At 35.6% G+C, this 14,155-nt stretch overlaps 1 protein-coding gene across 9 annotated transcripts in view; it reads left to right on the plus strand.

Moving 5' to 3' along the window:
- Nucleotides 1–13,949, plus strand: part of ARHGEF7 (Rho guanine nucleotide exchange factor 7) — a 110,045-nt gene extending 96,096 nt beyond the window's left edge. For 3 of the 9 annotated variants that reach the window (XM_090128848.1, XM_090128859.1, XM_090128840.1), the window contains 3 exons: nt 7,303–7,402; nt 7,989–8,043; nt 10,480–13,938. In XM_090128848.1, the coding sequence (XP_089984974.1) occupies nt 7,303–7,402; nt 7,989–8,043; nt 10,480–10,602 (278 nt within the window). In that variant the 3' untranslated portion in view covers nt 10,603–13,938. Of the gene's footprint in view, nt 1–7,302; nt 7,403–7,988; nt 8,044–10,479 lie in introns of all 9 variants that reach the window. The other 6 variants (XM_090128880.1, XM_090128869.1, XM_090128900.1 and 3 more) reach the window with 5 other exon arrangements.
- The last annotated feature ends 206 nt before the right edge of the window (nt 13,950–14,155 follow it).

Below are 14,155 nucleotides of genomic sequence, written 5' to 3' on the forward strand. Positions count from 1 at the left end.
AAGTTCTTGAAAACAGAATGCTTGGCTTTTGGTTTTACTGTTTGGAGCATGTCCATGACAGATTTTGTCTTGTAACTTTTCTCACGAGCAGGTTTGTTTTCAGCAACAGCTCTTCACCTACAATCATGTTGGCTTTTCAGAGAACTGTGGCACCTTATACACGGCTGGTGGTCTTGAACCTGTACCTGGGGCATGGCTGGGGTGAAGCGTGTGTTCTGTCTTGTGGATGATGCAGTTGGGGATTGAAACAAAAATAAAGTGTTTTCCAAATCTTCTTTAGCATTAGAGAAAAGCAGATGATAAAAGGACAGAAATAGTTCTCATTTTCATCAGGATCTCTGAATGCAATTCCTCTATCCCTTTAAGTGTTATCCAGTGTACAGCTATTACTCTGAGCAAATTCAGAGTAATTATGGTGCCATTAATTGCTGCCTGGGGATTTGATCACTCATTTAAAAGTTTACAAGTAATTAATACCGTCCTGCAGGTTACGTGATCAGAAAGTTGGTAATTGCTAGATATGAATGATTCCACGAGGTGATCAACATGGAGAAGCTAATTCAAAACACTTAATATTTGTAGATTTGCATTTCATCTTGCATTGTTTGATCACCTGCTTTATGTTTTATCACTGTTGCTTGTATTTGAAGGCTTGACTAACAAAAGCAGTAATGCTTACTAAACAGAATTTTTAGGGGCACATCTTACTAGCAGTCATATATTAACTGAATGGCCAGGAACTTGTATATGTTGAACTTTTTCCTAAGAGGAGGAGTGTTGCTTAGAGAAATGAAACAAGTGTGTGTGCTCCATACCATTCCACAGTGCATCTGTAAGCCACTTCACTTCCCCTTTTCCTTTGAGTTTTTGTTTGACATGTATGGAAAGTTTGGATTGTTTTTTTTTTTTTACCCTGTTAAGCTGTGGTGTTCTAGTTAAGTAATGTTTTCTGCATTAGATCAATGATAATTCTTTTATGTCTGTTTCATGTTACAGTGTAAAATAAGTTGGAAATACAGTTGCTGCACTTGAATTTCCGTATCACGCAGAATGTTTTGTTGTCAAGATTTGAAGATTTTATTGACTTTCTATGCACCAAAGCTTTGACAGTTTACCACCATTAATTACTGTAGCATTTAAGTCGTTAACTTTAGTTAAAGTTCATAATTATGATCCCTAATGTTATTACACGTTTAAATCATGCAGTGTTACAGACCACTAACTATTGTGAATTGATTAGCAGTATTACTGCAACATGCTTAAAAAAAAAATAAAATAAAAAGCCAAGTGGAAATGGTGGTATTCAGTCCAAAGGTTCAGTGTTTCTATTTTTGTGGAACTTCAGTCATGGTAATAATAGTACCTTCTGTTTATGCAATTCTGTATTATATATGTGTACAGTTACTAATATACTGGAAGGATGGAGAATCTGAGTTAGAAGGTAGGTTCAAGCCATTGTCAGCCCCTCTTCACATGGCTTACACAGTGTTCCCATAAATTGATATTTGTTATAAATTGAAGCCAACAAATATTAAGTGCGTGTTTTGCATAATCTTGCCAAAACACAGTAATGTGTATATAGTGACGTAAAACATAGAAAAATTAATATATATTGTGCACTTCATTTGTGAATGGGAGAAGCCATTTTCAGTAGGTAACTGCCTTTTGAAAATACAAAATGGATGTATATCTGAATGTTGCATTGTACTGTACAGTATGCATATTGTTTGTGGTTGCATATATCAATTAAGTGTTTTGTTTTATATAAAAAAGGACATCTGTTATGTACAGTTGAAATAAATTTTGCATTTGCTAGACTGTGACTTTAATATTTAATTATTACACAGGGGGAAAGTACAGCATAACTGTTAACACTTGACTCCCTTTTGTCCCAGTACCTCCTTTCTTCCCTCCCTTCTCCATAGAAGAATCAAATGCTAAAGTGAAAAAGCTTTTTTGAGTTGTGTATAATCTTTGTTTAACGTAATTGGCAACCACAGGAAATTCCGTATAATGTGAAGTATGTGTCTTGGTGTTTATTTTCAAATAACTGTTCAGAAATTTTGTCACTCATAGAATGCTTTTGTAGTCTCCCTCCCTCCTTAATTATCTTTTTTCATTTTCTGAATTGGTATATTTTCAGTAAAAGCACAGTTGAATAATTGGAACAATTTCAAATGTGCTACTGCAGAACTTGTTACTAGAGATACAGTTTATGAATATATTGATTTCTACAATGTTTCTACAACTTTATTTATTTTCAGGATTTAATATCGTACATTTTTCTCTTTAAAGCAAGTCATCTTGTTTCTATTTAAAAAAGTCATATTTGAGTGTTCTAAAATAATTGTTTAATATATGTACTAATAGAACAAAATAGTTCTATCAAACAAACAAAATACAAAATCCCGTTCTGTTGAAAGGTCAATATTTTTTTTTTTTGCTATGACTTAAGGTTAGGTTTTATCCTACAGCACTGTGGTTGCATTTTTATTTGTATTGCTTAGTGAAATGTAGTAAATGTTGTGGGATAACTCTTTCAAATTATTGTCTTTGAAAAATTTGCCACTTCTTCAAGTAATGTAACTTGTCTTTCAAACTCTTCATTCTGTTCTTAAGTGACTAAAGCTTGGATGTGGAGTTGTATGTTTGTTTCAGTGTGATCTAATTATTTTCTTTTTATTCATCAGAATGTTTTGTTGTAAGCTGCCTAGATCTGTCATCTGAGTCTTGAGGGGTTCTTTTCTAGTTGTGAATTGCTGCTAGGAGGAAAAAAAAAAAGTAAAATTTTTGTGCTAGAATTTTTTGCTACTTGAAAGTTTCACAAAGAAATTATGTGTTTTTGCACAAGATATTTAAGGGTAGACTCCCTTTTGACTTCTGACAGATCTGTAGCATGAAGGATTGCTTTTCTTTTCCTCTCAGTTCTTTTAATGTCAACACAGCTTGGGAGCTTTGACATCAGATGCAGTGAGAAACAGAAGATGAATTTTGCAGGTCTGCTTATCCACTTCAGCAACTTGAATGTAACTAATACAATGAAAAACTGTGTTCTAAATAAGTAATTCTTATTTTCTGTTAAACATTTCCTTCCACAGGAAAATGATGTGTCTGAATATACCAGTGGCTAACTTGTCTAAAAATTGTATATGAGCATGGATAGGTCGCTCTGAAAGCAATGCCTCCTGTTGATTTCCATGAAAACTGCAACAAATACAAAGAGCACAATATTATTATTTGGTAGAGCAAATTCTCAGCTACAGAACACTTTTTCAACACTGTCACCATCATTAGCTATTCATTTTGGCCATCAATGAACAAGAGCCTCTGGGCAATGCATTTAATGATCTGCATGACTGTCAGGAACGTGGCTCGTCTTTCATATTGCTATTGCCATTGCTGCAACGCACTGCGCAGTGCCTCAGGGTGCTCACATCCACCATTTGTCGTCCATAAGTGTTCAGCACGTGTCTGTGAATGGCAGTTTTTTTCCTGCATGGAGGAATTCCTTTGTGCTCCTTTGCCTCTTACACACCTCTGTGTCAGACACCATTGTGTCACACTGCCCCTCTGCTGCCATCTGTTGCAGGGCAACAACGTGTAATGGGATATTGGTGGGAAGGTTCAACCCCTGCTGCTGCACCACCACTATCCTCCTCTGACTTTGTGGGCCAACAAATCAGATAGGAGGCATTACTCTTGGAGCTGCCCTTGTATTTGTCTTTCAGTGGCAAGTCAGACTTCTGTCTCTGAAACTTGAAATAATTTAGAACTATGTAGCTTATGAAGAGAGCCTAGTAAAGTCAGTAGAAAACACCTATACATTCGTAAATATTATTTCTAATTTTTGATCTTTTTATTGTGCTTTATTCACCCCCTTTCCTAATCATAATAAGAGTATGAAAATGTATAAGATTGCAATTCTTTCAAGTTGTGCAGTAAAAACTTGATGGTCTGAAATTGTCAGGGTTTTTTCGTTTGTTTTTTTTAATGACCATCACTGCAAAACTAACTTTCTAGCTTAAACTTGAACCTCATAATCACTGGAAAGAAGGCAAACCCATAGCACCACTGTGAATGTAAAGTACCCGGGTTGTGCCTTCTACTCAGAATGGCTAAATGGAGGAAGGAGCTCTGTTCTCTCACTTGTGAGGGGAGCAAGCTTTGAAATGAGGCCTGAATTCAACAGCTTAAAGAATGTGAAATGAGTACCCGCCTCCATATTGTTATTGGCTTAATGAGTTCATTTGTTTCAGACATGCTGAGAACTGCTTGCCAGTGTGGCTTGTTAGGCTGAGGTGGAGATCGAGCTGAAAACTAAAAGCAGTGGTCTGCTACTGACAGGCCTGCTCTGTGTGTCACATGTATGTGTTGCTCAAGGCCTGGTGGGCTGTGTTACTGTTTGCTTGATTCTATTGGTTTAGCAAACTCAATCTCCAATTTAGGGTGCAGTATTGGTAAGAAGCATTGTAACCCTTTGTTTACCGCTCTAGGGCTGGGAAATACTAAAGCTGAACCTTGACTTTCTCGATGGCATCTAAGTGAAGGTTGAATCTCAGTAATAGCGGTTTCTTATTTTGCCTTTGTCTGAATTATAAAGCACTCAACGTGGGATATCTCATTCTTCCGAGATCCTGGATTTATGAGTTTCCCTACTGAAAAGTTATGGCAGCTTCCTCAGCTTTTATATTTCTCTGATCATCAAGCAATTATTTGAGTTTGCCACACATTCCTTTTTCTCCCTTCTTTTAAGAACTCCACCAAAAAATAAAACAAAACTAAACCTTTCTGGTGAAGCTTGAGATTTTTTTTTTTCACTATAGTTATTTTTAACCTAGGACTTCTGGTTGAATCAGGGCATTTAGGAGCAGTTTTTGGTGGTGAACCTTCTCTTTTTGCCTGTTTGGCTTGGACTCTGGATTCTTCTGTGCTCAGTATCTAGGATTACTTAAGTTGCAACAACTTCCTGACCTGTCCTCTTAGTACAGCTCTGTGCACAGCCTCCACTGTACTAGAATGCAGCTCCCTCTTCAAGTCCTAAAGCTGTAGCTTGTAATCCTTTTTGGAGAGAAATAGTTATATGGAGAACAGTCCCTGAGAAGCTTGTGGAGGCTGAAAGTTTAGTTTATGGAATATTGCTGAATACTAGTTACCAAGTAATACTCTGTTTGAAGTTCATTTGAGATGCAGAAAAGAAATAAGGCTTTTGGCATAAATGTTATGAAAAAGCAGGGCAATTATGTAGCTTCATTTTGCCTTTTGAACTTAACACCTCAAATGGGACCTGACACATCAAACCTGACATTTCTGTGCACATACTGAGTCGATAACAAGATCCTCCTTTGTTGCAGGATACATGAGCTATTTGTTCGTTAGCAAATGCATACGAGTTTAAAAAGCAACTTTCTATTTACATGAGAGCAGTGAAGGTGAGGGTCACACCTGTGATGTCCTGAATTCTGCAGTAGTTGATACTCTGTGGCACAGGAAAGCCAGTGTTCGCATGAGCAGTTTACCTTGTGTAACTGTGTGTATGTCTGTTGTGGGTCTCTTTGTATGTATAATGTTGGTGAACATTTTATGAAGCAGTGTATTCTGTCTCATTAGTATTGTTTATTGTACATGGATGAGAACATGCCAGTGTAGACTTTTACATGCATGTGTGTATATAACTGTATTGGATTATAAGGACTGATACAGAGACTCAGTATTTAGTAGTAACTGGTACCAACTAACGTCCTGAGATAACATTTCACTAAATGTAAAATATTACATCTCAGGCAAATGAAGCAAAGAGGTAACCAATTAATTAAAATAAACATAAGGTGACTTTTTTGCAGCTAAAGGTTGATAGTGCAAACAAACATCCATGAGCCTGATTTGCTGTGCTTGTTTTGTAGATTGCTCCTTCCCTGCAAAATGAGGGAGGTTATTAATTCCAAAAGTATTTGTTCACTTCACAAGATCAAGAACTTACAGCTTTCAAGGACAAGATTCTGTTCTCAGATACGCAGTTGTCTTTATTCCATGAAGCTTGACCATCATGTACTGATATGTTTGATCTTTACTTTCAGGTTAAGGAACCTATTTTCTACGTTACAGGTGTTTAAATAGTCTAATGAGCTTAATGTGTACTGCAAAACTATGTTCTCTAAAGCTCATTGTTCAGAACACAAGACTGCAGGTGTTAGAAAGTCACAATTTTCCGGGGAGCTTGAATTTCCTTAACTTGGTGTGCTGAGGTCATATGTTTTATCATGAATTTTGAAAGAGAAACACTGTTATCACAAAACAGCTGTTCAGAGGGGGCTGTCTCCTGACAGGCACGTAACCCTGCCGTACCTGTGGAGCTGTGCAAACAGTGCTGGAATGGAGACATTCTTCATTAGTAAAAACTCATTACAGTGAATTGGTAGACAAGCATACATTGTTAATACTTGTATATCAGTCAAAATATGCAAGAATTTTATGTCTTATCAGTGGTATTTGAATTCTAGACAAATGTTTAGACAGCAGTTTGTTTACAGCCCGTCTTTAAAAAATTTGTTGCAGTCTAAATAGTGTTTCTAGAGTACATACTTTATGAATGGATGCATAGCAGTTAGATTCTTCTATTATAAGCTACACTGTTAGAATTTGTATGAATTATTTTAATGTTAAAAACTGTAATGATTATAGAAAGCATTTTGAAGATGTTAGAATGTTTTGAGTATTTGTTAAGCCGTTAAGTACTTCTAAAAACTTATTTTAAAATATGGTTGCTGTATTTCATTTATGTGACTAAAAGATTGTCTTAAAGCATATGTGCATGTATGTGTGTCTATGCACATATGCAATAGTGTTGTTTTTGGTGTTCTGGGGAAAGAGTTTTTAACTTTTCTGTCACTGTATCATTTTGGATTTGTATCAGTGTGAGATCAGAATCTGTCCTTGAGGCTTAAATTGCTGCTTCTTGAACATAATTATCTTTCTCTGACTCAGCTATGGTGAATTTGTATAGATCTGGCTGGTAGTGACCAGTGCCCTATTCATTGAACTGTGTAGCATCCCCATCAATAATGCAGAGGAGTTGTCATCACCAGGATGGAAATGTTAGACTATAGCTTTTTGTTGTAAGGCTGTGGTTTTGAATATAAAAAAAAAAAAAGCATTAGTAATCTGTGTGTATGAAGGGAAGGGGGGGAATTGAAAGTGATATATCCTGGTCATGCGGGTGTATCATGCAGTGAATGAAATAATGATCTTTAAAATTCCCCAGTGCTGCTTGCTAGGTTCTCATTTTGTCATCTATTTTTACAACAGGTTCCCGCAAAGAATCGGCTCCTCAAGTCCTGCTTCCAGAAGAAGAGAAAATCATTGTAGAAGAAACTAAAAGTAATGGTCAGACTGTTATAGAAGAGAAGTAAGAGAACATTTAATGAATGATGGATTAAAACAGTAAACTTTGTACTTCTCTTCCTCCTTCCATTTCTTACTGCAATGTGCATGGTATATAAATAGAAGGGGATGTAGTTGCTTGGAGTATGCTGCCAGTCCTTGTGAGTGCAGTTGGCCTTCAATTAAATGCTTGTTGCCTGACTTCTCTGCAAATGGTTCTCAATTTATTCCTTTTATGCCCCAGAATGTTATGCTTTACTTGTAAATAATTTTTCCAAGTGCTTTAGGATTTCATTATTAAATTGATGTTGTCTTTCTAGTTCACGTGTGGTGTCATTCTGTTTTCTTTTGTTAAGGTGCATTCTGGAAATCAGATGTCTTTCTGTTAAAGAAAACTATAACGTAGGAACTACTATAAGTCAGTATGTGTTTTGAGGGGTGTAACCTGTTCAGAGAAGCTGATAGTGGGCCTGTGCTACTGTTAAAGAATATAAATCAGGATAAGAGAATTTTTAACACGAAGTTGAACAGATTTCATTTGTTTTGTCTAATAATAGATTTAAACATGATTATGAAAACCATTGTAACAGATGATCTTTTTTTCATTTTAGAAGCCTTGTTGACACAGTATATGCATTAAAGGATGAAGTACAGGAGTTAAGACAGGTTAGTAACTTGCTACATATATAGCAACATGGAGAATGGAAAGATAAGGCTTGTTCCTAAAACAAATGCAGGTTGTAAGTTGATTTAGTTTCATAGGAATTAACTCTGGTTTTGGACTAAATTCATATCTGAGATTCAGTTTGAAAAGTAAGCAACACCAATTTGAGAGAGAGCCACCAGCTTTTGTGGTTGTCATTAGTAGCCTTTGGGAAGAACATGATGTATCCTGTGTCTGAGGGGTGTCTTAGTTATGTTTTATGTTTTAGGTGTCTTAGTTATGTTTCGTTGATTTTGGATGTTGCAACTTTTGAAATGTTTAAAGCATTAAATTCAGTTCTGGTGTATTGCAAGCAAAATAAGTACGTAGAGACTGGAATTGCATTTGCTGTTGATTTTTAGTAATATAATTATTTGGATTTACCTAGGCTTTGATTTACAGTCTTCCAGTGACCTGAACACCTCCTACAAATACTCATTTCAGGAGTTGGAATCCTATTGTATGCCTATCATGTGCCTTTTTTAATGAGGTCTAACCCTAGGGATAGCTTAGTGTGCTTGTTTGTCATGTGGGAAATTCCAGTATATTACACTTCAGTTGCTGTAGGGAAGTTGCAGCTGATATTCTGAGCATGTTTTATATATCCAAATGAGTTATTGTAAAAATCTTTTATTGACAGGACAAAGCCTTTTTAAGCCATATTTATATGCTACTTTACATACTCAGTTCTCAAAACGTAGGTGAAAAAGAATTATCCCATTCTCCAATGCGTGAATTTGCAAATTGATTTTAACTGAAGCCAGATAAAATCTCTTGTGTTAAAGTAAAATGTGTTTGTATTCAAATTACTTCAATTTTTGAGCTCTAACCATGTATCTGAATTCTTTGCCCATCTGTAAATATTTTTAAGGGTGTTGTGCTTGTTTCTTGCAACAAAACAGTTGACGTATTAATTTTTGCTGTTTTCAGTGTACATTGAAACATATGTATTCTAGGTTTGATGTGAATTTTGCAGTCTTTTTAGAAACAGGCAATATAACTCACTAATATTTCTGTGGCCTGGCTGCTTCTGTACAAAGGTAGAAGTGCTGCCTCATTGAGGCCCTGCTGATGTCTTTGTGATCCTAAACAAAAAGTCACCCTCTCTTGAACTTAGAGCCACAGCTTGCTTCTTTTTTTTCTTTTTCAAATATACTTCGTAATCTGGCATCTTCCAAGGCCAAGACTTATTAAAGGCGAACTTCCTTTTCTTGTAATATCAGGGATGTTAACTTAGAAGACCATTTTTGGTCTGCTGCTCTGATGTTGTCAGGTGGAGAAGTAGCAAAAATAATCTCTGAGCTGGGAAGGTCCTAAATGACCCCAGAGTTCATGCATAAAAGCTGTCTGGGAGTACATGGTGCACTAGTTAGTGTAGATCCAAGGGTAAACCAAAGTAGGATCCTTCTCATAGTGGTTTTCATCAGTTATTTATCACTTTTTCATCCTGAATTGGCAACAAGTTTCTCAGTACTTACAAGAAAAGGTTGAAATTTCTAAGTTTTTCAAAAATTTGAGGAGAGAATGTAGGCAACTGTTGATCTTGTTCTGTTTGTAGAAATTTCTGTAAATCCCAGCTGATGGGAGTCCAGTGGGACCCCTGGATTGCAGACCTGTTTGTGTTAAACACCCGTAGACTCTTTGTCTTGAGGGCCTTGTCTCATCTTCTGGTTGCTTCCCCACTGTTGCCAGCATCAGCTTGGCCTCTTCAGGATTAATGAATGTAAGAATTTCTATGGTTCGGTCAGAAACATCCTTACAGTCTTGTTGTTTGTGGTATTTCAGTATCATCCAGTGGTGCATTAGTGTATATTCTCAATACTGATGTTCAGTAAAATTCAGAATCGTCTTAGATTATTGGTATTGGTGTGTGTTAAACTTTAAGTCACAAAACACTTCTCTGAGAACATAATGGTTTTTGAGGTACTTCTTTCAGCTGTTTGCTTACTCACTGAAGGAAGCTAATATGCATTAAGCTTTCAGATGCTTTTCTAGGATTTTAAAGCTAGGTATAATTACAGGAAGTTCTTAGAGGGATACTTATTCTACAGTTGTTGCTCTGTTTCCCTTCTCCATTGACAAGAGAGATTCTGCTGCTGTTGATTAGCTTTGGGCAGAAGAATGCAAGATTACTGGCCATTTGTAACTGGCACTTGCATTATGAAGGACCCCCAAGTCCTTCAAATAAATAGGAAATAGTTTGATCTCTGTTTTTAGTTTTACAATGCAAAACAACTGTAACATTTTAAATTTTATTAAAAGACTGTACTTGTGAATAGTTAATAACATGCTTCTGAATTTGTAATTGATAGTGTGTGTGGTCAGAAAAAATCTTTTCTTAAAACAAAAAAAAAAACAACCCTCAACCCAAAACTAATAGTTCTGTCTCTGTTAAACAGGATAACAAAAAGATGAAGAAATCATTAGAAGAAGAACAAAGAGCTCGCAAGGACTTGGAGAAGCTTGTTAGAAAAGTTCTAAAGAACATGAATGATCCATCTTGGGATGAAACCAATTTATAACTATTTTTTTTTTCTTTCTATTGAAAGACCAGTTGTAAAACTGAGCTGGGAAGCCTTCTGACATTAGTCAGAGTTGCATCAAGAGCACTACAAAACAGGATTTAACTGGATCTGGTGATTTCTTGCTCTGAACATATAGAAACAGTCAAGCCATTCACTGAAGCAATCTGTATGTTAAGTGTGGAGACTGTGGATCCTGAACTCTACTAAACTTAATTTGTTTGCATCTAAATTACCTCATTTTGCAGAGAGTGCAGCATCTGACTAAAAGTCCATGTTTTTCAGTGGCTTTTTAATTAAATATATATATTTTTCTTGTAAATATCTGTAATTTTGAATGCATATGTGGTTGGTATATCAGGGCTGATATGTTGTTTTTTTCCTCTTGTTCTTAAAATGGTCACAAGTGTTAGAAAGGTGGCAGTACTGTCTTAGCTAAGAAGGGTCAGAGTTCTTTGTGGCTAATTATGGATTTGCTCCAAATTACTCACTCATCACACATGCAAATTTAAAAACTTGTTTTTCCTATTGACCATTGTATTTAAATCCTTTACTGTTATTTATGTCTGCACATACATTTGAAACAGTTTACAATTGTTTAGAAACAGTATTAAACTACAGAAAATTGTTTGTTGATGGTGGAAACAAATTTTAACAATACTAATGCCCATGATTTATGTTCATGTACTTTTATTTGGCAGACTAATCTGTTGTGCTTTGGCCACCAGAAGACTGATGTACTTGCCTGCTTTTTGACTGTGATTTTTAGGTGTTTATGTACTACATTTTTTTTTGTTGTTGTGCTTAAGCATACAGCTGGCTGGTAATTTAATGGATCATACAGTTTGTTAAAGCAAAAAAAAAAAAAAAATCAATCTAATCCATAATTTTGTGAATAAATTGTTGCTATTTATTTTTTATGGTCACAACAATTAAATTCTAGCTAACTTTTTTTTTTGCATAAGATGCATGGGCCAGGGCAAACTTCACTCAGAGCTTTGTTTTTTTTCACCACTGTTTAAGATTTGGGTTGGAATTCCCAAAGTGTGGAAGTAGTCATTCCTTTCCCACCCTGTTTTCTCAGCATACTGCTGGTTTCTGTCTGCTAGGAGTTAAATGGAAACAACCTGGAAATGCTATTTTTTTTCATCATACTGTAATTCATTTTTTTTTGCATCACTGACAGATTGGAAAATACATATCATGAACATACCTGAAGACTTTTATTCCCTAGTCTGATAGGTGCAATTACCACAATCCTTCCCCTTCTTTAAAGTAGGAGATGCTACATTACCACAGATGTCGAGCTTCATTTGGAGCACTTAAAATACCCATTCAATACTCATTGTGAGAGTCCCCTTGATTTCAGTAAACTGTGGGTCAAACTGTAGGTGGTACAACTTTCTCAGGAGTTTTTCTTCACTTGACAGCAGATGTGCAGGTATAGCGCAGACTCAAGTTGCACCTTTTGCCATCTTGATTTTCTGCTGCCCATTAAATGTAAGCAAATGTTTATGTAAACTGTAACGAATTGATGCCAAAATGGTTAGGGTGGTAAAAATTATCATGCACATTGTGAATCTAATGAAAAATATTTTGAAAGCTGTTCTTTCTAGGAAAATGTGGATAGCTTTCTCTCTTTTTTTTAATAGGAAAGAATATTAATGATTACATTACTGCAGAATTCAGTGAGAATGGGTACTTAATCTGAACTAGTTGTCTGATTTTTAAAAACCGAATAGATTTCTAGTATTTTCATCTGTGTTCCTCTGATTTCTAAAGGTTTTCCTTTAGATCTAAAGGAGCAGACTGGCTAAGAAAACTTAAGAATGTCTGCAATATCTAGTTAAATATACTGACTGAACTTTAGGTTTTTGGCAATTCTTGATAGCAAAATCTTTTCCTAGCAAAATCGTAGCAGTTGCACAAATAATGTGCTGGCATTTACAATGATCTTCATCTTTAGAAAATGATCTTGCTAAAAGCTAAGTGATATTAAGCCCTGCAAATTCATGGCTAATTGGCTAAATTTAGGGTCGAGAATGACAGTGTAATTAAAATTTTGCTAACACTTTTACTTCTGACATTAAGGCCGTTCTCAGATTGAATTGTAACTTTCAGTTGAGCATATGTGAAAGGACATTCCAGAGGAAGTAAGTATAAAAGGAGAAACATGAATCTTAGCAGTATTTAGCAAATTTTAACTCAGGAACAACTTGGATCATAACATAACTTTGTTTTACATCATATTGTAAAGAGTAGCATTGCTGTGTAAATTTGCTGACGCGTAGTACCTGTGGTTACAATAATTTCTGACAGTACCCCTATACTGATATCTAATGAACATGCCTTAAACACTGGGATCAAGCAGATGTTAAATATGACCAGGACTTGGGGACTGTTTTTATTTGAGGTGGATTGGGATGATGAATTTTTACAAAAAAAAAAAAGAAAAAAAGCTTAAAAAAAACCAAACCAAACCCACGTAATATTATATGTAGCTCTTGTCCCTAGCTCTAGCACAGAGAGCGAGATTCAGGCTTTTGGGAACCAAGGAATATCTGAACTTTTTTTCTTTTACAATTTGTTATACTGTATATAGAGTGTAAATTTCACCATGGACCTTCTGAATTGTTGGAAACTTTATATAAGCATGGATAAAAGGGGCACTGTTTATTTAACCTATTAAAGGGTTATTTCTTTGCTCTCATCATTTAGGGATGAGGAGATGAAGCCATTTCTTATCCTGTAGATGTGAAGCACTTTCAGTTCTAAACTGTCCAAAATGTAGCATAACATTTTTCTGTACTTATTGATGTATGCGTGTTTGTCTCACCGTGTCATGGCATCTTAAAGATTAAACAACTGACTGCCTTTGTATAAACTTTCTTAATGCCAATTATTTAGTGCATTTAGGGTGTCTGTTTACAGTATCTGTGGAGAAGTCAAGTTTAGTTTAGACATCACAATAATATCCTGGTATCGACTACTAAAGTGTTCATGCTACATTGTTGTAATTAAACCATGGTTTTCCCCCTACCTAATGAAGTGTTACATTTAATCTAATTGCGTGGCTTATGAGGTTGAGAAGGAATACCTGTTGGTTTTGTTCTTTTAAAATTACTTTTCATAAAAAATAACTCTATTTAGTAGCTGGAATACTGTCTTGAAAGGACCTTTTCATCATCTTTTATACCAGCAAATCAATGCCTTGAAAACAAAACCAAGCAACGGTTGTTGAGAGGGGTGTGAGCCATTTGCTTAAAAAAAGTATCAGTCTTTCCAAAAGATATTTGAAGGGGTTAATAGCTGAGCTTAGATTTGTGAAATAAAGCATCTATTTCAGTTCAGTTTAGCAAGGAGGTATTCTTAGAGAATAAGAAGAGGACTTGAAATGGAGCATTGTACAACTTCTCTTTGAAGAATTTTTTTTCCCACTCTTCTCTTGGTTCATCATTGTAGAAGTAGGAAGAAGGTAGAAGAAGGTTGTTTGTTTAACCACAATTTGAAATCCACATTTACTTTTCTTATTGTGTTGTTCCTCCCACCATCC

The sequence above is a fragment of the Phasianus colchicus genome, chromosome 1 (assembly GCF_987193195.1).
Source record: "Phasianus colchicus chromosome 1, bPhaCol1.hap1.1, whole genome shotgun sequence".
In the NCBI taxonomy this organism is placed as follows: domain Eukaryota; kingdom Metazoa; phylum Chordata; class Aves; order Galliformes; family Phasianidae; genus Phasianus; species Phasianus colchicus.